Source organism: Chelonia mydas, chromosome 2 (assembly GCF_015237465.2).
Source record: "Chelonia mydas isolate rCheMyd1 chromosome 2, rCheMyd1.pri.v2, whole genome shotgun sequence".
Classification (NCBI taxonomy): domain Eukaryota; kingdom Metazoa; phylum Chordata; order Testudines; family Cheloniidae; genus Chelonia; species Chelonia mydas.
Window position 1 is genome coordinate 78,973,905 of NC_057850.1, and position 25,890 is coordinate 78,999,794.

General features: G+C 43.2%; 1 protein-coding gene across 10 annotated transcripts in view; it reads left to right on the forward strand.

Moving 5' to 3' along the window:
* OSBPL1A (oxysterol binding protein like 1A) overlaps positions 1-25,890 on the forward strand; it is a 135,659-nt gene that overhangs the window by 77,446 nt on the left and 32,323 nt on the right. For 9 of the 10 annotated variants that reach the window (XM_037892735.2, XM_037892733.2, XM_037892736.2 and 6 more), the window contains one exon: positions 10,509-10,671. The exons of the other annotated variant lie outside the window; for it this stretch is intronic. In XM_037892735.2, the coding sequence (XP_037748663.1) occupies positions 10,509-10,671 (163 nt within the window). The remainder of the gene's footprint in view (positions 1-10,508; positions 10,672-25,890) is intronic. 10 annotated transcript variants of the gene reach the window in all.

Genomic DNA, 25,890 nt, shown 5'->3' on the forward strand with positions numbered 1-25,890 from the left:
AAGCCTCAAACTAAATGTTTTCAAACACACTTTTATAAAAGATTAAGAAATGTGCAATATTGGCTACGGAACAGTTTTTATAACATTGGCCAGCCTTCATAAGTAATTAATGAGGCTTCAGAATCTGGAACTTGCAGTGCTGAGAACTAAATTTACAGGTAGGATGTCATTGAAAGCAGCCAGTCTTGCGCCATTTACTCTAAAACTTTAAACACATATCTGGTAATGATGCTCAAATCCCTGTGCAGAATCTTTTTTTTTTTTTTTTTTCCTTTCCTTTCTTAGTGGGTGGAGGAGTTGGTCAAAATCAGCAAAAGAACCTGATAGCTGCCTGGACAGGAAAAGCATCAACAAGTAATGTTGAAATAAGTGGACAGAACTATTTCATTTTCATCAGGGATGAAAGGGGAAAATGTTTCTGATAACTGCAGTCATTGATATTTTGAAAATTTAAATGTATTAAGGGAAATATAGCTTGTCCTTAACGCTCCTTTTATTTTGTTAAACTTATAAAATCTTAAAATCAGAAAGGAAATGTTACCAGTTTAAAAGGTGCAGTGGCAAGGTATTGTTTTAGATCTTACACCTTTTGTGGGTAAAAGTTAACATTTCATTCTCACAGGCATCCCTTTCATTCACCCTACCATCACTGAAAATCTTTTAAAGCTTATGACCTTTGACCTTGTTTAATGCTTAACATGTAATCTTATGCATGTGAACAGTTCCACTGATGCTACTTTTTGATGCATGAGGTTATTCATGGGTGTAGTGTGTTGAAGGAAGGGGGTCTCATTTTGTAAGGGCTGCTTTTTGCTTTTTTTAACTCACTTCTGGTTCTGCAGCAAGTTACGCTAAAACAAAACACTGCTTCCCAAAGATGTGCTGACATAAGTGATGTACAAAGATTTTTGGCAAAGGTACTGTGTAGTTGAGCACCAACCGTGTTGATTTCAGTTCAACTCAAAATAGCATAGCAATAAAATACTAATTGGAAATGGACAAAATTGATTCATTTTGAATGAGTCTTAGTGTTTTGGCTAATCAGTATGTGACTAAAAAGACTGGAGTAAATAGAATGGGGGAAGAATGCACTATTTTGGCATCTATCACTGGTTTTAACCCCAGATTAGAGTTTTTGTATATTGCTGAACCTCTCCTCCAGCAACTCAGTCATCTAAATAAAAGGCAAGTGCAAAAATACTCTGAAGGGGGACATGGCTACATGTGTACCCACTGCAAATCTCTAATTAAAAAAAACCCAAACCTTCTGAAAAGGGTCTGTGGTTATTTATTTGACTTTGATAAGCATGCAAGAGTTCCTATCCCAGACTTGACACCCATGCTGTTGATTAGAAATACAATGCAAAAACCACTGTAGAATCAAAACAGCAGTTCTTCCGCTAAATACAACTGCAAGGCCAGAAAACATGAAACAAATCGGTTTCCTAACCCAAGCTATTTCAGCCTTCCCCAGAGGCTTTCTGGAAAGATGGCCTTTGCTTCGCCCTGGCTCTCAACAGACTGTGGGGTGTATTGCTCCTGCAGGGATGGTTGGGGTGAATTTCAGTCACAGGACCTTCTTGGAAAATGTCCTGCTGATAGCAGCTCCCTCTTGTATACCAGAGGAGTTCCAGTACTCTTGCTGATATTAACTGAATAGGATCTTGCAAGGAGAGAATGGTCCCAGGCCATATGACTTTTTTTTAGTTCAAAACAAATACATGAATTGCAACCAGTTCAGATTGTGGAGCAGTGTGGTCACAAGCTCCCAGAGGGCTACGCAGTTCAAAACACAGTTGGTATTTTGTACTAACTTAAACCTATTCAGAAGTTGCAGTAGAACGTATTGCAGTAGTCAAGTATAAATGTGAAAGGTAGGGATTATGATAGCAAGGTCCATGTCCAAGAGGAATGGTCAGTCTCCTTTCCAGAGATAAATGAGTGTGGGGGGGAAATCTTGGTCACTGAAATATTGATAATCTAGAAACTAGGAATACACCAGTCCCCTAAATGGTGAATTTTGGCCATCAATATGGCCTCAGTTGAAGGAGCGATGCTAACTAACCTCAGTCAAATCCTCTAGGTGCCTCCCTAAACACACCATTATCACCTCAGTTTTATTCAGATTGATAGCAAGCTGACTGAGATGCATCTTGGCCCCAATCTGAGCCTCTTGCAATTTCTGGGCAAAAGTGGTTTATCAGCATAATGGTAGGTGCAGTGATCGAGAGCACTCTGGTGTCTTTTAGACCTTTTTCTATAAACTTTAGGATTTAGTAGGGTTACTTTAAACAGCTGGGGTGGGCCATGCTGGTGGCTTGTTTACAATTGGAGAGACCTTATCCACCTGGGAAAGGAAATGAACCCCACAAGGGAAGGGGTTGGTTCTTGAATTCCAGGTCAGGGTATAGCAGACTGCATATAGAAAGGCTGTTTGCAAGGCTGTGGAGAGTTCCTGCAGGAAACTTTGGGGCTTTGTTTCAGAAGTGTCAGCTGCCTAGTGGGGCAAATCTCCAGTGAGAGTCTCTTGTGAAATTTACCGCCTGTGTGTTTCTGTCACCACCACAGTGAAGCTTGTGGTGTCTTCAGTGAGCTTTGGATCAGGCTGAGGTGAAGTAGATTGTCAGGATGCCTGGATTAGTTTTTTGGATTTACAGATTAGGTGGATGTACTGAAGAAACTTTCGATTTGAAGTGAGTATTTCCTGCATTTGAGCCAGGAAGGGAAAGGAGTATCATCTTTGCCTAATGAGTTTTCCTAGTCGGATTGACTAAAGTATCCTGGGCACGATGTGGTGAGCTAACCCTGAGCCTATGGTATCGATCGGCCATATTTCCATGATGCAGACCAAGATGTGCTTTTGTAATACAGTCTCTGTAACATTTTACCTGTCGTCAATGTGCTCAGCTTACCTCCTTGATTAATCACCCAACATCTTGTTTTGTGTTTTCGAAGTGTACCCATTAGTAGCAGCATAAGTCACTTGTTAGTGACACACAACTATTCTTTCTATAAATTTCTCTCTGAAATGAGTAAACAGTAAATGTTATCAGAGTTGAGCAGGCATCTCTCTGAGCAAGAACTGATTATTGCAACAAAGCATGATGGATTACGACAATTTTGGCTCCACGTTCCAATACGCTGGTTTATACCAACATGACAGTAATGGTTTTAAGAAAAAAATGTTTACTAAAAGCTACAAGGAAGACTTACTGGAGTCAGTAAAGGCTCTTGCTGTCTTGCTTTGACAGAGTGAGGCCACAATGTGATGGTTTGTAATCTTCCTTATTGTTAGTGGGTTAGCTTATGAGAAAGCTACCATTTAAAGCAATAAGTTGGTGAAAGCTTTTTCAAAGTGTATTTTTCAGTACTGGAAGACTCTTAATACTCCATGAATTCTGCTATGCCATGTAAACTGTTACACTGATAAGTCTTCATTCTATGATTCCGTTATATGCCAGAATAGTTGCTTTTACTGAAACGCAAACGTATGCTTAAAACCAGGAGTACCTGCAGTATAAACTTATAACTGCATCCTGCTGTATATGTAACAACTGGCTTCAGCTTTCATTTCAGCAGACACCTAGACCAAACTTTCTCAGTCATGTACTTATGCAGTAGGAAATCTAAAAGCACTTCATCATGCCACTGACTTTGCAGGGCACCTTTATGTGACTTTTAATGTTCAGAAACATGTTAGTTAATAAGAAAGGACTCTGTGCCGTCTTTGAAATCTCGACATATTTACAGTTGTGCTGTTCAGAGGATGTTGGGAAGGTTCCGATAATTTTATCAATGGGGAAGATACTGAAAGACGTCAGTCACTAGATGTAGCTGAACTTTGTAGGTTTGAACAGGCAGCTAGAACTGCATAGATGCAAGTAACACCAAATATTAAATGTGGAAGCTGTAAGTAGTAGAATGATAAATTACTCAACGCTAGTTCAAACTGATAGTGACCAAAATAATTGGACTATGTGGGGAGAAACTGGCACGAGGGAAACAATGAGCCACATTGTAGCGGTTGCGTGGGTTTGTTTTTTGTACGGAACATACAGTTTTGTGTGCATGTTTCAGACATCTCTCTATGGTTGAAGGCGGACTTAAACTTTACTCTTAAACTTTCCTTGGTGGTCATCTTATATTTAATGCTAAATATCACAAGTCAAAGAATCCCCTATTTTGATTCCTACTGCTCCCTATATTGGTAGCTTTACATAAGTTCATGATGCATATGACTGGAGCTGGCTGCAACACTTTAAAATAAAGACTAGCTTTGTAGCTCAAAATAAAAATTTTCTGCAAGAACTTTCATTCTGGAAGATGGTTCTGATTTTGGTAAACGTCTTCTGCGAAAACTCTTTGGCTTTTAATGGGAAACTAAAGAAAAGCTTCTTTCTTAAAAACCATATATGAGCAGTTCTAAATATGGTGAAATTTAAAATTTTTAGCATGAGTAACAAAAGAATATTAATCTTTGTTATAAAAAATTGAAACTAGAGAGACATTTCACCTTACATTGTGTGTCCAAAGGGTTGGTCTTATCCATTATAGCATGCAGTCTATTGGAATACTTGTTTTTTGGTAAATTAATAGTATTCCTCAAACAGCAGTAGGGTGAAATGCAGAACTTGCAAGTTGAAGGGCTGATAATCAGAACTAGTCTTGAAGTGGACAACAGGGCAAAATTGATTAAAGGTGGGAAGATTGAGGAAAGGGAGGTTTTAAAAAAAAAAAAAAACAACAACTTTTTTTCCTAAAGCCTGGTGGGTGGACATGGATTCAGCACTGTTGTTCCAACCTCTGAGATTTTCCATAAAGCCTGGGTCTTGTACCAGAAAGAACTGCTGACCCAAAGAACAAGCAACCTGTTTTAAAGACCAGAACTTCTCCAGAACTAGAAACTGATTCTGTACCTCCATCGGAAAGCTGGTAATCCACTGGTGTGTAATGTTGCTTCTAGTCATGGTGCTCCATGATCTCAAACCTTAGTTGTGCCATTCCATCACCATTTTGCAGCCTATCTTTTTTTTCAATTGTGACCTGACTCTAATAAGTAGCATTTGAGCAGCGATCAAAAATTTACTCTTTTTGTGTTTGTTACAGAGCATTTGCTGAGTGGGCAGTAATTTTCCTGTGCTCATGGGTTATCTACCCTCTGTAGTAAGTAAGTATTCCCAAAAGACTCTAGATTTCTTACTGCTAGATTTTTTTTGAGATCTCAAGAGAAACTGAAGACACAATTACCTTGATGGCTCAATTTTTTTTTTCTGGCTGATGGAGGCTTAGTACTGAGATGGTACTCTTGCCCAAGGGGTTCTTTGAAGGAAGACTGTCTGGCTGTGGAGCTTCTTCAGTCTTTCTGTTACACTAATGTGCCATTCCGTAGTGCCTTTTAATGTGTGTTACAAACACGAAGGCTCAGCTATTCTCTGATATAGGGTGGGTATTTTTACACTGTCTCTGAAAGGAAAGTTGGAAGACTCTTCCCAAGCTAGCACAGTGAGTAAGTGGCAGAGATAAGAGGAGAACCTAGAAGTTCTGTCATGGTAGACTATGCTACTTTAGGTAGACTGCTAAACAAGATTGGACAATGAATACCTGGAAAAGTGCAATATAATAATGTGCTTTTTGAAGCTGGGCATTACTACAGATAATTCTAGGGAAATATGTTTGGGAAGGAAGAAGATCCTTCACAATTCAGAATGTCCAAATGTAGAGCTTCTATTAACTCATCTAAGATTGTGTTCTTTCAGAAAGCGAAATTAAATGAGCCATGTTGCCCTCTTGACTCCATAAAGACAGGTAATATTTCAGAAATGCCAAAAAATTAAGTCTTGCTCTTTTTTAAACTTTATTTTACTCATCTCCATCTTTAACAGCTGCTGGCCTAGTTCTTTTTCCTGACAAGTCTAGATTTCTTCCTTCCCATCTCTGTCCATCCTCTCCAGCTGCCTCAGGCCTTGGTTGATATGTAGTACTTCCATAGGGCTGCTTGCAGCTGTGCTAGCATGCCACTTATATGATCCCATGTATTTGTGGCACTGAAGTCCCAAAGATCAATGGTATGATTCTGCCTGTTTTTGGAATATGCCATTGTTAATGGACCTCAGTTTAAATTAACTTGGAAAATAAAATACCACATAAGGCATTGGCTCTATTGAATTGGGATATATGATATGATATGAATTGGAAGATGGGCACTGTATTAGAGCAGTCTAATCCAAACTGCTCTAAATAAATACCAGCAGGTTTCAGGGAAAATGTCTTTGTGGCCCAGCAGCTTTCCTTTTCACACTTACAGCTGTAATTTGAACTCAGTCTAATGAAGGCTGCAGAATTTTCTGTTTAGTAACTGGAGTTCTTATGCTGTCCCAGTTGGTATGGGTGTATATATATTTATTATTTGTATTACTATAGCATCTAGGAGCCCAGTCATGGATGAGGAATGCGCTTACTAGGCACTGTACAAACACAGAATAAAAAGATGGTTCCTGCCCTATTGACCCATGTAACTGAAGACCATGTAGGTATTAAACTTTAACAAAAATTGCAGTGACAGAGGAGTGCAGTTCATAGTCTCACAGGTAAAATCATTGTCATTCTTTCTGAGATAAGACTAGATGGATTAATTGTTACTAGTTGAAACTATCAGATTTACAAACTGTTACTATAATCTTGTACTCCCATATCATGATACAGAAAGCCTAACTGAAATAGTTAACTTGTCTTAAACCCATCTCGCTGATCTCAAAACTCTCATAATTCAACAGTGGAAATAGTTGAAATCTGTATTCTTGATCTGCTACAACTCTAGCACAAACTGCACTTTACAGAGATTATGAATGGAATGCATGGTAGGGATACATTGCTCTAGTACTTGGACTGGGTTTCCAGAACTGTGCACGCACTGAGATCGATAACATTTCAATCCCAATGTGAGATTACATTAAAAGCAGCTACTGAACTTGTTCTTACTGCTCTAAAACAAAAGGTGGAAGGGAAGCAAATGAATGAGACTGCACAAAGCAGAATGATACAAATAAATACAAGGAAACTCCTCTGGAAACTGTCATGCTGAGTATGTTCCCTTGTCTGTCTGCAAAGTCTAGTTGAATGAAATGCTAGTAATATCCAATAGAATCTTATTTATAAATGGTGGAGAGGCAGGGGGTGGGAATGCCTTTGGCCCTGAAGATACTGTAGTGGGAAAGTAACTTTAAATTGGAATGGAGGCTCTGCCTTGCTTTTCTGCTGCTTCATCAGTACTTATTGGGACACTTTTTCAGACTGTTTTTTTTTTTTTTTTAAGACTTTGATGGGGAAAGGGATGGTCATTAGTGTCCACTTACTTTCATTGATCCTCAGCCAGTATTTTGTATTTGCATTCCACTCAAAATGTGAATTTTGGACTGAGTTTTGTGAACCAACATAGCAAATGGGCAATTTTGCAAGACTCGAACCGAAGCAGTCTTTCGTTACAGAAGGCTGGAGTTCAAAATGATTGAAAAATCAGTTGCTTTATGTTTTTTGTTTTGTTTTTTGTTAAATATGCAAGAACTTAATGAATGTAGTGGAAGGAGTGGCTTGCCTTGGAGCAATGCTCTAACTCCTGCTTGTAGAATCAGGGACCAGGCCCATTTAGTTCTGAAGAAAAGTAGCCTGTCTTTGCAAGCAGCTTATCGCAAGGTGGATTTGTGAACGTTGGAGCAGTGGAAGCGCTCTTGTAGAAGAGAAGTAAATAATATGCCTGGTCATTAGCAAGTGGGAAGAAAATAAAATAGCACTGAGCATGAATGGTCCAATAAACACATTGCATTTTTTACTTGGGGGAGGGGCTGTTAGGCTTCAAAGATGTTTATCTTCCATTGGTGGTTGCATTTATATAGATTATGTGGAGGCAGTGCAAGGGAACTGCAATTAGAGTAAAAGAATCAGAGGCTAAAAGTGGAAGGAGAACCAATTTTTTCACTTTAAAATAGGATGTAGGTTCTATGGAATTTCAGCTGCTTTTTGGAATCTTCTTTCATTGAAAGTCATCCTTCCTCTTTAAGACTTGCTCATTTAGTCTCCTGTCCTGCACTGAGCTCCAAACTGGTGGACTTCTTTAAATTCTGGGGCTCTGTGTGGACATAGGTATCTGCCCACTTTATTAAACTTATAAGATTGGGGCCCATATTTTATGTTAAATTAGATTTTTTTTCTTCCCTTTCCCTCTGAGTTAACTTTTAAAACAAAGGAATTCAATTTTCAGCTTTCAGTCACATTGACTTGAATAGTCTAATTTTTTCCTCACTTTGTTTACTTTAGCTGCTGTCTAATGCTACAAGGACCACAAGGGAGAAACTCTTTATTTAGGTATTAGGAGCTTTAAGTATTTGTTTGGATAAGTGTTCAGCAGCTGTGAAGCCTGGCAATTTATGGATGAAGACCATTATTGCTGCAAAGCTGGCTATTTTTGAGAAAGGAGAATTCACTTTTGGGGCATGGTACTCATTACACAATTATGAGTAACATTCTATGAATGACCAAGCAAACTAAAGGATTGTAGAAGAGCTGTTTTAAGATTCTGACTCTACCAGTGAAAGAAAAGAAACTCAATTACTGGGCTTGGTATTGGAGCACATATGGCACCTACTGTTCCTCAAACTGTCATCCTTTGGTGCTGCTGGAATCTTCTCACAATACAACATTTTAGTTGAGACTTCCTGGATTTTATTCGCTTTAGTTTATTACTTTTGATAGTTTTCAAAAGGGCATAAGTTCCATTTGACACAGGCACTTAGGAGCCAAAATCACTTTTGAAAATGGGACTTGGATGCATTTTGAAATTTTTACTCTTTATCACTATCTTGTGGTAAAGACCGGAGGCTACATTTTAGTTTGCAATCTTTCATAATAAATATTCAGATGTCTTTCTAACATTTTTTTCATGGGTAACGTTGCAACTTTAACATTTCACCTACCTAAGAACTTAACAGTCTTGCTATTCAACTGGCGAAATTTAAGGAAACTAACGTACATTTTGTTAAAATACCCCCAAGTGAAGTGCTGCATTGAATCTTTTTATAAATTGTGGGCACAGCTGACTTTAAACAAACATGCTGCCTTGTTTGAGACCCAAAGATTGTAGCACAATGATGCTGAAAGTGAACTTGGCAATAAACAAAAGTGAAACTGACCTAATCAGCTTTCGTTGTTTAAGCAGAGATTGATGCAAAAAGTCTGCAAAAAGCCTGGAGGCAAGTAAATTACATGTATAAAATTATTATTTATAATTTTAGTTAATGTTGGTGCATAAGCAGTTCTTGCTTACAAAATAAGCTGAAACTGAGTCACTATAACTGCTCCAATGCTGTTTCAGTTAACTGCGTGTGAGAACTGGGAGGGCTGCGAAGGGGGATACGAAGGGGACCCTGAGAAGGAAATGAGGGAAAGGTGGTAGCAGGGGAAGCTGAATGCCTTTACACTGGGGATCTCGAGGAAAAGCAGAGCGGGGGTGGAGAAAGTCAAAGATTGAAGCAGTCTTTGGATTGGAGGGAAGGCAGCAGGTGGAGGGCTTGTTGGGGCGGGGGAGGCTTTCTGGGAGAGGTCCAAGTGTAAATCTTCCCCTAAAAGGAAAGAAAAGGAGGGAATAGCACAGGGAGGAGGAAGGTTAGTAGGGATATGTTACTGCTTTCATGTTAGTAGTTCTTGGAGCTCAGAAGAGAGTGACACTTGTAGCACCACAGGAAAATAACAAAGGTTTAATAGGTGTGGGGGGGTTTTAATGCAAAACCCATCTGCTAGCCAGTCTCTTCTTGCCCTCTTCCCTCCCCCCCAGTCTTCTTGCTCATGTCAGTTTGTGGCTGTTCTGTGAACAGTTTACAATGGGGTGTTAGGAGCATTACATCAGAGACAAATCAGCCGGTCACACTTTCCCCTCCTTTCATCTCACCTCTTTCACTTCCTTAACTTACTTGAAAACAGTAATTCTAGGGGTTAACACACTCCAATTTTTAAAATGTTGATTAAATATTTGCACCTATGTAACTCACCCCTGCTGAGAAATGCAATTCAGATTATACTAATTGGAGCAGAACAGTAGAAGTGGCTTGCCGCATGTGAATCCAGTTTAAACACTACAACGGGCTTTTTTTTATTCTGACTACAAACAAATCTGGGAAACATAGTTTAAAACTTAGTAATTGTTTGGAACGTCAGCCGGTCAGCTAGCTGTGTGTTGAATTCCGTTGCAGAATTCTGATATATAAACCTTAATCTCTTTTTCGAGAAACTTTTCTATAGCTTAAAAAATGCTGAGACAAAAAATCATCATGTGGGAACAGAATTATCCTGTAATATCGCTCATTTAATCCACAAATAACACAACATGGCTGCTACAGCTACTTCAGTTTCTATTGTAAATAACTGGTTCAAAGACCAACTAAAATCTCATCTCTCCCAAGAATGTGTCTCTCAAAGCTATTTGAAGGATAGATTCTATTCATACATGTGTCTACTTATAGGTGAGGAATTTGAAACTGGAGCATGAGCAGGAGAAAAACAAGATCTTGTCAGAAGCACTAGAGACACTAGCCACCGAACACCATGAATTAGAGCAGTCTCTAGTTAAAGGATCACCGCCTCTGAGCATCCTTAGTGAGGAACAGTTCTATGATGCTGTTTCAGGTAAGCAAATAACATCCAGAACTTGAACATGTGGCAAATGTCTGTGTGTCTGTTTGTTTGTAATGGGAGGGGTCCAAATCTAGTTGTACCATCTAGGGCACCTTGTATGGAAATGTACTTCAGCATTTGCTTTACTGCTGCAGGACTGCTCATGTACTTAGTTAAACAAGTGCTTAAGTACCGCCTGAATCTGGGCCTAGAACTGTGGCATGTTTCCGTCTACCAGGAGCAGAGTTCACAAAACTTTGGTTGTGGCAGGGCTGATCACCAGAATGGCTACTACTTCCTGCAGCCTTTTTCTATCAAGTAAAATGTAAGAGTATTCTGTAAAGACACAAGCCAAGAAACTTTCAATTACAGCTGATATGACTCAGAAACCTTTTTGCTTTCTTTACAATGTTTCATTATGGATTGAGCTAAGGATTGTCCCCAGTCACAGGCTGGGGGATGGATGACTGTGTTTGAGGCGCCAGTTCCCCTTCTCTTTCCCATAACTTAAATGTCAGTATTGAACTAAAATTTTAATGCAATTTTTTAATTAAAAGCACCTGAGCACAATGACATCTGTGCCTCCATAGGTCTGTTTCTCTGAAGATTGATTTATTTTGTCTGGGGTGTAAGGGTGTAGGATGTGTGCGTGTATTTTTATATCTTCAAATATATTTTAGGGTGTTCTTAGGGAAAGACTAGATCAAAAAAGTGTCCAGATTCTTATCTGAACATAGTTAGGGTTTGAACTCAGTCTGAGCCCCAGCCCCAGCCCACTTACCCCTGTCTGTGGCGCGCCCCTCCCCCCCCTTTCCAGCAGCCACAGCCCCACTCTTGGCTCCCAGAGGGGCATAAGGTAAAAAGTTTGGGGACCACAGGGCTAGAGCCTGAGCTCTGAGACCCTGCGAGAGTAGAGGGTCCCAGAGCTTGGGCTCCAGCCTGAGCCCGAATGTGTCGACACATCAGTTTTTAGCCCCACAGCCTGAGTCAGCTGACCTGGGCCAGCCATGCTGTGATCTCTTATGCTTGTGTAGGCATACCCATAGTGGTAGCTGAGTCTGGTGTTATAACTTAGGCGTCATAACTCTGGTGTAATAACATCTTATTCCAGTCAAAAGGATTTCTTGTGGTTGAACTGCAGGAGTTGACTGACGTTGAATAATGCAGATTTGTGGTGCAGTTTTCTGAAATCCTAGGATTTCAGTCTGGTCACAGAGTTTAAGGCCAGAAGGGGCCTAGTCTGGCCTCCTGTATATTATAAGCCCCCAACCATTCAGCACCCACATTAAACCCAACAACTGAAATTAGACCAAATTATTAGTCTTTAGGAGATTAAAACTATATTCCACAGGTAGAGAATAGGAGGGACCAAAGTGCACCAATGCCTGAGGCCCCTGCAGTGGCTGGGAATTGATCAAGTAATGTGTTCCCAGATGATCATGGCAAGCAAACTGAACCCCACGCTACAGAAGAAGGTGGAAAACCTCTAAGGCCGCTGTCAATGTAACCTGGGGGAAAATTCCTTCCTGACAGCACATATGTTCATCAGTTAGATGCAGCCAAGCACCAGTGAAAGGGATATTGGATGGTGTGGGCCAGCCTCCAGCTGTGGCCATCTCTAATCCTTCAGAGGAAGGAGACAAACCCGCAACCCAGTATGTTGTATGTGTGCGCGTGCATACTTGAGCACGGGAAGTCCCTTCCTGACTCCTGCAGATTACCGGTTGAAGCATGAGATTTTTAGAAACTCCAAACATGAACCAGAAGATACCCACAAGATTGCTGAGCCCTGCCCCTCACCATCATAATCAACCCCATCATGCAATCCTGCTCATAAATTTGTCTAGCTCTCAAAACTGTTTGTCCCCAATGCACCTATTGGGAGGCTGTTCCAGAACCTCATCCTGATGGTTAGAAACCTTCTTCCAGTTTCCCACGTGGATTTGTTCATGGTCGGTGTATATCCATTTGTGCTTGTACTGACATTGAAAAGATATTCTGGCTAAAGGACGGACTTTCTGGTGCTTATCTCCCTGATGTATTTACAGAAAGCAATCCTATTTCCCCCCTCAGCCTGCCTTTTGCTAGGCTGAACAAGTCAGGCTCTTCCATTCTCCTTTAAGATAGGCATTCCATTCCACTGGTCATCTCTGAGAGTGTCTGTTCCCGATCTATAAAATGCCTTCATTAATAACATTTATATCAGTCAGACAATTATTGGAATTAGGAGGATAGCTGGTCAGGAGTTCATCATTTTCCTGTTGAAAAATGCCCTTTTCTCAAACAGAACTTTTTCATGGGGGAAAAAACTCACCTTTGCTGAAAATTTTCAACTTTTGTCAGGAAAACTGAAGTGTCATTTCCCAGGCTGCCTGCCTGAAAGCCTTGAGGAAAGGGAAATTGACAAGAGCTTTCCAGGTAGGCAGTTGGGAAGCTGAAATTGTTTATTTGTCAAGAAACATTTTTTTCTTTCCTTGAATCCCCTTGGGTGGGGGCGGGGAAGCCATGTTTTCTGACACGTCAGGACACTTTTTTTCCAAAATGTGGAATCTTCCACAGGAAGGGATTTCAATTTTCCAGCCAGTTCTAATTTGGAGTGGTAGCCACAGAGCAGCACCACTGCTGCTTTTGTCATGAGGCCAAGAGTTCTCTAAATGAACCCAACTTTGAGCCCTAAAGTAAACTCCATATCTCACCACTGCTCCTGTCCCTAACTGTTGCCCTGAAAGAAAAAGCAGTAGCTTGGAATTCCATGCACAATAACATTATATATAGCCAAAAAATAAACGTCCGGGAATTGGAGGAGTAGGTTTGAGATGCACTTCTTGGGAAGAAATCTGCAAGCTGGCTGCTTGGTCCTCCATGTGTTGTGGGGTGTGGGGGGGTTTTTTTGTTGTCCTTTTTTTTTTTTTTTTTTTAAAGGACAGCAAAGCTGACACACGAGCTGTGGTAGTGGGATGTGTGGGGGTGGCATGATGACCTCCAGTTTGAATTTGGAATCCATTCTGTGGTGGTCTTGCCACGTTGACCCTGAAAGGATTAAATTAGCAGTCCAGAGGTGACCACCACAGCCTAGGAGTCTGACAGTAAGCAACTAGGGAGGCTCAGGAAGCCTGAGGCCCTGGTTCCAGGGTTTGGGGTGGCAGGATTGCATAGTCCCATGTGCCAGGGAAGGGCTCAGGCTCAGACAAGAGGTGTAAGAGCATGCCTTACACATCCAGAGCTGGAAACAGTAACTAGTCCCTGTCCAGACCCATTTGGCCTAGAAGTACATGTGAGTGCACCCAACTGCTGGATCCTAACAAACTGGTAGATTGGGCCAGGCTGTGACACAGGCATCGTCAGTGTTCTTTGAGAGGGTGGTATGGCACACTGTAGTACCTCAATCAGGAAATGGCCTATATGCATGGCTACTTCAGCTGTGACTTGCTTTTTAGGCCGAATTCTCTTCCTCACTGAGCTGTGAACAGCCAATTTAAAATTCCTCTGTAGGAGCTGTTTTATGTAAGTACTTACCTGCAATTTTGCAAATTAGTGAGCTAGTAGAAGTCTACACTTGAAATAATAGAACTCACAGATCTGACTTGCCCTGTGGAAAGATAAGGGATGGTATTGTTTTTTAAATGAATAACAAAGTTCACATTCTTCAAGTGCTTGCTCATATCTATTCTAATTAGGTGTGTGTGCGCACCACATGCATAGTTCACCGGAAGGCTTTTCCCGTAGCAGCACCCGTGGGATCAGCTTTGGAGTCCCCTGGAGTTGTGCCTGCATGGCACTGCATATAGGGCCCTGCCGATTCGCCGCCTCTCCAGTTCCTTCTCATTCTCAGTGGCGGTTGTCAGAGCATTTCATCTCTCGTCTTCGAGCAATCCTCTAGCATATTTTTTGTAAATAATGACAGTTTTTAAAAATTGTTGTAGTTAGTTAGACATCTGGACTTGAGGTATTGGGAGGTGTTTCCCTCCCCGCTTCCCAGTCCCTATCCCGGGTCTGGGGCATGCGTTGGACCTAGGGGTTTAAGACGGGCGGGGTTTGCCAGAAACCTATGCCCCAGGGCGACCCGCACTCAGCTTGTCTAAAGTGTATGGGGGAGTCCCATCAAGCAGACAGGTGCAAGATCTGTAGGAGCTTTCACCCCCGCATGAAGGAGAGGGATCACAGACTAAAGTTACTGCTAATGGAAGCAGCTTTCCACCCCCAATCTGAGTTGAGCCCCATGGACACAGCACTGAGCTCCTCTGCATCAGTGCGCAGTGCACCGGCTTTGGTCCGGCAGGTGCTGAGGAAGGACTCTGGGGTCAGAGACCCTCGGCACCAGCATTCCCCGGTGCCGGGCACGGCACAGGATCAATTTCAGCACCACTCAGTCTCCTCCTTCTCCCCCGAAGAAGCAGCACAGGAAGACTGATAGAGGGCACTCCCCTTCCCACGCATGGGAACGTGAACCCAAGGAAGGGAGTCGGGTGCAAGACCGCACCTCCTCTCCAGCTCAGCAGCCAGTTCAGTTGACTCCAGGCCCATGGGAGGGACCATTAGGTCCGGAAACACCAGAGGAGACCCAGGTGGAGGATTTGGACCTCCCTTCCACACCAAGAGTTATGAGGCGGCGCAGGACCTGATAACATTGACAGGTCTGCAGTCCCCCAACCACGGTGTCACGGCACCAGTCCTGAGGCCACAAATGACTCAGGGGCCACCAGTGAAGTCCAGGGGCAAGCCAGCTGTGATTCAGCAATGATCTACGTTGCCCCGGCACAGATTCCCCAGCACCGACAGGCACGGCGCCACCAAGGTCTCTGCGTGCGGGCTCGTCGGAATCCACATTGGACACTGACTTATATGTCCCAGGGAAGCTGACATCGTAGCCACTGGCACTCCCAGTCAGCGGGGATGACCCAAACTTTCCCTTTGGTACCTTGGCCACCACAATGACAGGTACCGGCTCAGGTGCCGACTCAGTGGCCCTTTTGGACCCCATGGGCTTTCCACGAGTCCCAATGGATCCACCTTGGTACACTTCTTTTCGGTCATGTCTGAGAGAAGGGCCAGAGATTTCTCCTAGGCATCAGCCACCGCTACCGCCGCCAGCGACACAATTGGTACTGCACCCGGCACCACGGCTACACTCAGTATCATGGACTGTGCTGCCGCTGCAACCGGTACCAGGGCCGGCACCAAAGCAGACTCCAATTTGCGGGTGGAACTGTAGTGTTTTGAGAAGCCAGATGGACAGGAGGAGGCCTCACAAATTTCGGGCTCCTCCTCAGTGGCAGGAACATCCTCAGGGCCTCCCCTTCCTGACAGCAGAGCCCACCTTGAACTTCTGAGGCGGGCCGCTCAGAATCTCAGGGTAGAGATGGAGGGGGTCACCAAGGTGTCAGACCCAATGGTGGACATTTTATCCCCAGCAGGATCCACTAGGGTGGCCCTTCCCCTGACCATTCAGGAGAGAACACAAACCCTGTGGCAAACACCATCCTTTCTGGTTCCTACAGCTAAGGGAGTCAAGAGAAAGTACTTTATGGCCTCGAAGGGCTATGAATACTTGTTTCACGCCCCCCCCCCCCCCCCCCCCCCCGCTGGACTCGTTGGTAGTGACGACTGTTAACGTGAGGGAAAGGCAAGGGCCTACCTCTCGAGCTAAGGATGCAAAGAAGCTGGACTTCTTCAGGAGGAAGATATACTACATCGGAGGGCTCCAGCTTCATATCACAAATCAGCAGGCGATCCTTAGCCCTTATAACTTTCAAGTCATGGGATGTAATGTCCAAATTCTCGGACCTTGTCCCAACAGATTCTAATCCAGAATTCTCGGCTCTCGTGGATAAGAGCAAGACGGTCACCAGGACATTGCTGCAAGCGGTGTTAGACTCTGCGGACTCTGCAGCGCAGACGATGTCTTTGGGCATCACAATGTGCCAGTGCTCATAGCTGCAGGCCTCGGACCTCCGTGGGGAGGTCCAACAGACAGTTCAGGACCTACCATTCGAGGGGGCCATGTTATTTTTCGAAAAAACAGGCTCGATACTCTACAGTCTGAAAGACTCCCCTGCCACCCAGTGTAGACAATTTAGGCCTCAACCCACGACACGACCATACCGGGGCAGTTTAGGCAGTACCAGAACTGTAGGTGTCCCAGAAACCAGAATTGCGATCCCCAAATAACGGGGTCTGGGTTGTCCAGGCAGCCACCAGGCCCGAGGCAGACCTTTTGAGGATGCGCCCGAGGGCATTATACCCACCTCTCAACTGGATCTTTCTTTCCCATTTTCGGAATGTCTATCCCATTTCTATTGAGCATGGTCCCAAATCACCTCAGACCGTTAGGTCCTTCGCACAGTAGAGATGGGATATTCTCTCCAATTTTCCTTGCCCCCCACCCCACTCACTTTCAGGGACCCCTCTCATGAGTAACTTCTCATTCAGGAGGTACAAACCCTCCCTATCAGCGGGGACTGTGGAAGAGGTTCCGCCGGAGCTCAGGGGAGAGGGGTTTTACTCCTGGTATTTCCTAATTCCGAAAGTAAAAGGGGGCCTCAGACCCATCTTGGACCTGCACAATCTCAGCAGGTTCATGAAGAAACTAAAGTTTCGAATGGTCTCTGGCCACTATCATCCCGTCCCTGGATTCAGGAGATTGGTATGCTGCTCTCAACTTGGGCGCATACTTCCACATTTCCATAATCCCGCTTCACAGGCGCTTCTTAAGGTTTACAGTCAGGAGTTCCCACTACCAATTCACAGTACTACCATTTGGCCTATCATCGGCACCTCTGGTGTTTACCAAATGTATGTCAGTTGGAAAAGGCAGATGACTGACTAGTCAAGGACCCATCTATCCCGATGTCTGACCACCAAAGCCTCAGCCACAGGGTGGGGGGCACACCTTGGGGAGCACAGAACTCAGAGCCTTTGGTCTCAGGAGGAATTGATGCTTCACATCAATATAAGGGAGCTCAGGGTAGTCTGGCTGGCATGTCAGGCCTTTCGGCCTCTCCTGGAGGGCAAGTGCATATTGGTCCTGACAAACAATACAACAGCGATATTTTATATCAACAGATGGAGGGAGCATGCTCCTCTCCCCTATGTCAGGAAGCCCTCACACTGTGGGAGTTCTGCATAGGACGCTTCCAAAGTATGGAGTGTACTAGCTTCCAGGGTTGCAGAACAAACTAGGAGACCACCTCACAGGTCTTTTCATAACCACGAGTCATCTATCCACCTGGACATAATAAACAATATCTTCCAGCGGTGCAGAGTTCCCCAGATCGATCTGTTAGCCACAAGGGCCAACGGGAAGTGCCTACAGTTCTGCTCCTTCCTAAACCGCATCCCAGATTCGTCGGCAGATGTGTTTCTCCTTCCATGGAAGGACTGCCTGTTCTCCGCGTTCCCTCCCATACCTCTGATTCACAAGGTCGCCTCAAAATCCAGAGTGACGGAACCTCAGTGATCCTAGTGGCACCGGCCTGGCCGCATCAGCATTGGTACACCATGTTACTGGAGCTATCGGTGGACACTCAGTCACTCTACCACTAGTTCCGGACCTCATCACGGATGAGGATAAGCAACACGCATGGCTTCAGCTTCCCAATCTCGAATCTCTCCACCTCATGGCTTGGAAGCTGTGTGGTTGAACCCGCTAGAGCTTACATGCTCAGACCCCATGGGGGAGGTTCTTCTGGGTAGCAGAAATCCTTCAACCAGAGCGACTAACCTAGCCAAGTGGAAGAGATTCACGATTTGGTGCTCGCAGAATCGTATCCCTCCAACACAATCGTCGGTCCCCTTTGTCGTGGACTACCTCCTAAAGTTGAAACAGCAGGACTTGTCTCACTCCTCGATAAAGGTTCACCTGGCTGCCATCTTAGCTTTTCACCCAGGAGAGCATGGACGCACCATCTTCACTAACGAAATGGTGCAGCAGTTCCTCAAGGGATTGGTCAGATTATATCCTATTCAGCAGCCACCCCCGCTTGGGACCGTAACTTGATACTCTCAAGGCTGATGGGGGGGGGGGGGGCATTCAAGCCTCTAGCGATGTGCTCACTCCTCTACCTTTCCTATAACGTTATTGCAACCAAAAAGGCTACATGAGCCAAAAGGGGGTCCAAGCTCAAGGCTCTCAGATCCGACCCTCCGTATACCATTTTCTCCAAAGATAAGGTACAACTGTGACTCCACTTGGCATTCTTCCTGAAGGTGGTCTCGAATTTCCACACTAATCAAGACCTATTCTTTCCAGTCTTTTTCACGAAACACCATGTCAATAGTCACAAGCAGAGGCTCCATTCCATAGATATGCGGCATGCATTGGCCTTTTTTATTGAACGAACTAAGCCATTTTGTAAGTCGAACCAGCTGTTTGTTGCTGTTGGAGTATCCGGCAAGAAGCAAATAGCATATTGGGCTGCATTAGTAGGAGCATTGCCACCAGATTGAGGGAAGTGATTATTCCCCTCTATTTAGCACTGGTGAGGCCACAACTGGAGTATTGCATCCAGTTTTGGGCCCCCCACTACAGAAAGGATGTGGACAAATTGGAGAGCCCAAAGGAGGGCAACAAAAATGATCAGGGGATTGGGGCACATGACTTTCGAGGAGAGGCTGAGGGAACTGGGCTTGTTTAGTCTGCAGAAAAGAGTAAGGGGGGGATTTGATAGCAGCTTTCAGCTACCTGAAGGTGAGTTCCAAAGAGGATGGAGCTTGGCTGTTCTCAGTGGTGGCAGACGACAGTACAAGGAGCAATGGTCTCAAGTTGCAGTGCAGGAGGTCTAGGTTGGATATTAGGAAACACTATTTCACTAGGAGGGTGGGGAAGCACTGGAATGGGTTACTAGGGAGGTGGTGGGATCTCCATCATTAGAGGTTTTTAAGGCCTGGCTTGACAGAGCCCTGGCTGGGATGATTTAGTTGGTGTTGGCCCTGCTTTGAGCAGGGGGTTGGACTAGATGACCTCCTCAGGTCTCTTCCAACCCTAATCTTCTATGATTCTAAGAAGGAACTGGCAAGGCAGCAGGGCCTTATATGTGGCGCCATGAAGGTGCAACTCCAGGGGGCTCCAGAGCAACCCGATGGGTGCTGCTAGGGGAAAAACCTTCTGGCGAATTGTACACACAGTGCGCGCACACACCTAATTGGAATGGATATGAGCAACACATCTTGAAGAACAGTTATGAGAAGGTGAGTAACCATTTTTTCTATGCACTAGGCATATTTCAATTTTTTTTTTTAAACTTAGCTACAACACAGTTTTGTCTTAGCTGTAGAAGCCATCTCAATTCACTCTTCTGCATGAAGAATGTATTCCTGAGCCAGTAACTGACAGGTCTGTGTTTTGGCCCCCCAAAACTTAAGCAGGTTGGAGACCCATTTTAGAATCTCTGGCCCTCATTACTTAAAGTAATAAATCTGTTAGTCTTTAAGGTGCCACCAGACTCCTTGTTGTTTTTCCTATTGACAACATTCGTGCATTTTACAAATGAAAGTCCCTGTTATAATCTTGTTTGCATATTTACTATATACTGCTTTTAGAAATACGTTGAGGTCAGTTACTGAAGAAATGCCATTTTGCTAAGGCTTTTCTCTTAATGCTATTTTTGGTTTATGTGCTTATGTATAATTCATCATAACATCCAGTGGTACAGCAGGGAAGGCCAGTAAATATTGAGTGTTATGTCAGATTCTGAAAGGAGCTCTGACCTACACAAGACAAATTTTTATAGTAAAACTGACATTTCTGATTTAGTATGTCTTGACATTGGAGTGTATTAAATGGTGCTTATTGTAAATCTGAACTCTCTGCTGACAGAGGCTAACTCAGGCCTTGTTTACACAGGGTTGTCCAGAAAACTAACCCAAACTAAAAGCGAGTGCATTTGAAGTGGGTTAAACTGCATCAAACCCATGTGTGAACACCCTTGTTCAGAATTAAAGTGGCCTCAATTCAGGTTCACTTAATTCATTCTGGAAGTAAGTGAATAAAGTGAAATTTAGTTGAGGCCACTTTAATGCTGAAAAACAAAATCCACATAGGGATTTAATGTGATTTTAACTATCCACTTCATATTCACTTTTAGTTCATTTGGATTAATTTTCCTGGATGTCCCCATGTAGACAAGCTCTCAGACTGAGATGACAACATTTCCAGGTATCTCTAACCTCCCATACTGGGAAAACATGCAGAAACTACTAAGATGCATAAAAACAATGTTAAATAGCAGCAGTGTGGCTTTTCATCCCAGAGTCAGATACTTAAATGTAGACTCCCCGAAACCTAGCTAGTGTGCTTGAACGGGGAAGAAGTATTGTGTGGGAACACAATTTTCCAAGGCTTAATGGTATGCTCTAGCAAGATGAATTATCCGGATAAGCTTTGGGTAACCATACAGACTTCGGGAGGCATGTCTAAACTGAGTTCAAATTTGGAGGTTCTGCAATCACAAATTTAGTGTCTGCAGTGCAGAAACTGGCTAAACAGGTGTAAATTGTGCGGTGAGGGGTGATATACCTCTTTCTGAACGTCACAATTAAGCAGGGAAACGTGGACTGTAAATCACAAAGCAAAACTATCTTAGACTGGTAAAAACAAAATGTCAAGCTGGATTTTGGTAAAACTAAAACTGCCCTGATTTGGCTCATCTTTTCATGTAGTGCTTAATCTCTAGATCTGGTCTAAACATGGTTTTAACTATATCCTTGCAAACCGCTAGTGTGGCTGTGGTTATGCTGTTTAAAGATGCTCATTTGTCGCTTTCATTAACTTGAAGAATTGATCTTTGGTTAACAGCTTCCTGCTTAGACAATATGTGGATTTCTTCCCCAGGCTAATGTTTTTGTTACTTGCCTTGGTGTTGGTCTAATATTTGGTCTCAGTTTAATCCGTGTGCATTGTTGTGTGTTGCAACTTCTCTTATTCAGATATATTTATTATCTGAATTCCCCTTTCTAGAAATTAGCACTCTTGTTCATCCTAGGCTATCGGGGTTCGCCTGCATGTTATCTTCCCTTGATTAATGTCTTGGTGACCTTCACCACGCCTGCTGTCAGTGTACTTTTGATATAACTGTCACATAGCTATAGTTCCATGGCCTAGAAGGGCCTCCTGCTGCCTGGTCAGTCCTCTGGTACTTGTGAATTTTGGCTTCCACGATGTGGACTGGCTTTCTTTTCAGCTAGTTAGAAATTCCCCTTCCTCTCTAGTGATCAATCTGTGACAGAACATATAATATTCAAAGGTTTTACAGAAGAGCACTAGAGCAGCTCCAAATCTGACCGCTGTAAGAGAGGGGTTACTGTATGAGTACAAGGGATTAATTCAAGAGGGGTTGACAATAGATACTCAGTAAAGAGGACAATAGCTTTCCATGCAAGCAGGAGAATGGTAGACCCATTTGGTTTGTCCCATCTCTGACCCCCTGTTTGAGCTCAGCGGACTAGCTTAAGATGAATTCCAGTTTAACACAGGAGAACTGAAAGTCCTGGAAGCTGAGACAAAACTCTTTGTGGGTAGGGGGATAAAAGGAGAGGGGGTGAATGTTTGTGGAGAGTTGCTGACAAGAAGTGGCTTTCACAGACCCTGGAAGTCAGGGGTCTGGAGTAAAGAGGGACTTGCCTAGAGTCTGTGCTGAGGGATAGCAAGCTTCCAAGTAAGATAGATAAGCATATTTTCTCTTTTATTCTTTTGATGGTAAATAGACAATACTTTGTTTGAAGAAGTCTATCTGGTCACTGTTTATCACTGGTCACAGGTTCCAAACCTAGTTAAGCCTACAGAATAATCCTGGCTGATAGATTGTGCCCTGTGCTACAGCCCCCCGTGGGAGAATCACAAGATTGCATCCTAGACAAGGTAAGGGCATGAGACCCTAGTATCTGAGGGGCTGTATTCAGACCAGAGAGGGGTCAAAGGTTAAGATAGCCTTGTAAGTGACCAACAGTACAAACTATGTACATACAATAAGCAAGTCTACCTCTTCCTTTTCCTCTCTGGGGTCTTATGGTATATCACAAGTGTATTGTATAGTGGAATGTGTTTGGAAACCATTTTTTCTTTCAGAAGGTGGAGAAAGCTGTTCTAGATTTGGTTTTGACAAATGGGGAGAAACCAGTTGAGAATTTGAAAGTGGAAGGTAGCTTAGATGAAAGTGATCATGAAATGGTAGAGTTCATGATTCTAAGGAATGGTGGTAATGGAAAACAGCACAATAAAGATAACAGGTTTCAAGAAGGCAGACTTTAGCAAACTCAAGGAGTTGATAAGCAAGATACCATGGGAATCCAGTCTAAGGGAAAAAACAGTTCAAGAGAGCTGGCACTTTTTCAAAGAGAGATTATTAAGGTCACGAGCAAACTATCCCACTGCATAGGAAAGGTAAGAAGTATGGCAAAGACCAATCTGGCTTAACCAGGAGATCTTCAATGATCTGAAACTCAAAAAAGAGTCCTACAAAAAATGGAAACTAGATCAAATTACAAAGGATGAATATAAACAAATATACTACATGTATGTAGGGGCAAAATTAGAAAAGCCAAGGCACAAAACAAGATCAAACTAGCTAGAGATATAAAGGGTAACAAGAAAACATTCTATAAATACAAGAGGAAGTCCAAGGACAGGTTAGGCCCATTACTTAATGGGGGGGACAATTACAGAAAACGTGGAACTGGCAGAAGCGTCAAATGACTTTTTTTGTTTCCGTGTTCATCAAAAAGGTTAGTAGAAATTGGACGTCTAACACAGTGAAAGCCGGTGAAAATGAGGTAACAGCAGAGGCTAAAATAGGGAAAGAACAAGTTTAAAAATTACTTAGAGAAGTTAGATGTCTTCAAGTCACCAGGGCCTGATGAAGTACATCCCCAGAATATTCAAGGAGCTGACTGAGGAGGTATCTGAGCAATTATCGACCATCTTCGAAAAGTCATGGAAGATGGGAGAGATGCCAGAGGACTGCAAAATGGACTATATTTGCCCAGCTGTAAAAAGGGAAATAAGGACAACCCGAGGAATTAGGCCAGTTAGCTTCACTTCAGTATCTGGAAAGATAATGGAACAAATAATTAAGCGATCAATTTGCAAACACCTATAATATAATGTGATAAGTAACAGCACAGATTCGTTAAGAACAAATAGTGTCAAACGAACCAAATAGCTTTCTTTGAGAGGGTAACAAGCCTTGTGGATAGGGGGGATGCGGTAGTTATAGTATATCTTGACTTTAGTAAGTGTTTTGAGACTGTCTCACATGACCGTTTCATAAACAAACTAGGGAAATACAACCTAGATAGAGCTACCGTAAGATGGGGTGCATAACTGGTTGGGAAAACCATTCCCAGAGAGTAGTCATCAGTGGTTTGCAGTCAAGCTGGAAGGGTATATCGAGTGGAGACCCTCAGGGATCAGTTCTTGGTCTGGTTCTGTTCAGTGTCTTAATCAATGATTTAGATAATGGCAGAGAGAGTACACTTATAAAGCTTGTGGATGATACCAAGCTGGGAGGGGCTGCAAGTGCTTTGGAGGATAGGACTGAAATTAAAAATGATCTGGACAAACTGGAGAAACGGTCTGAAGTAAACAGGATGAAATTCCATAAGGACAAATGCAAAGTACTCCACGTAGGAAGGAACAATGAGTTGCGCACATACGAAGTGGGAAGTGACCGCCTGGGAAGGAGTCCTGCGGAAAGGGCTCTGGGGGTCCTAGTGGATCGCAAGCTGAATATGAGTCAACAGTGTAACGCAGTTGCCAAAAAAAAAAAGTAGGCTGTCGATTAATTGCAGTTAACTCACGCGATTAACTGAAAAAAATTAATCACGATTAATTGCGGTTTTAATTGCACTGTTAAACAATAGGATACCAGTTGAAATGTATTAAGTATTTTGGATGTTTTTCTACATTTTCATATATGTAACTGAAATTGGTGTAGATTATTTTTGATAACAAATATTTGCACTGTAAAATGATAAACAAAAGAAATAGTGTTTTTCAATTCACCTCATACAAGTTAGAACAAATACATTTAACACGTACTTCATGTGCAATCTGAGTAGGGGAAGAACAAGAAATTGTTAATTTAAAATGAAATTCTGAAATACCGACTTCATTAACTAGCACTAGTTTCTGGTTGGCTGAGCCAGTAGTTTTAATGTGACACTGGCGCTGAGTTTTAAATAAGACCTAAAATGGATTAACTTTAAGTAAAAACTGACATACTTCGTGTGCGTGTGCGTTAGAATCATAGAATCCTAGAATATCAGGGTTGGAAGGGACCTCCGGAGGTCATCTAGTCCAACCCCATGCTCAAAGCAGGACCAATCCCCAACTAAATCATCCCAGCCAGGGCTTTGTCAAGTCTGAGCTTAAAAACTTCTAAGTAAGGAGATTCCACCATCTCCCTAGGTAACGCATTCCAGTGTTTCACCACCCTCCTAGTGAAAAAGTTTTTCCTAATATCCAACCTAAATCTCCCCCACTGCAACTTGAGACCATTATTCCTTGTTCTGTCATCTGCTACCACTGAGAAGTCTAGAGCCATCCTCTTTGGAACCCCCTTTCAGCTAGTTGAAAGCAGCTATCAAATCCCCCCTTATTCTTCTCTTCCGTAGACTAAACATCCCCAGTTCCCTCAGCCTCTCCTCATAACTCATGTGTTCCAGTCCCCTAATCATTTTTGTTGCCCTCCGCTGGACTCTTTCCAATTTTTCCACATCCTTCTTGTAGTGTGGGGCCCAAAACTGGACACAGTACTCCAGGTGAGGCCTCACCAGTATCGAATAGAGGGGAACGATCACGTCCCTCGATCTGCTGGCAATTCCCGTACTTATACATCCCAAAATGCCATTGGCCTTCTTGGCAACAAGGGCACACTGTTGACTCATATCCAGCTTTTCGTCCACTGTAACCCCTAGGTCCTTTTCTGCAGAACTGCTGCCGAGCCATTCGGTCCCTAGTCTGTAGCGGTGCATTGGATTCTTCCATCCTAAGTGCAGGACTCTGCACTTGTCCTTGCTGAACCTCATCAGATTTCTTTTGGCCCAATCCTCCAATTTTTCTAGGTCCCTCTGTATCTTATCCCTACCCTCCAGCGTATCTACCTCTCCATGCAGTCCCACTATCTTCTTCTCTCCCCTTTTTCTCTCTTCCCCCCCCGCCCCATCTCAAAAGACCCAGGATCCTTTAATCCATTTCTAGGTATGGCGTATCAGCAGTCTTGAGGTACTAGTAGTTAC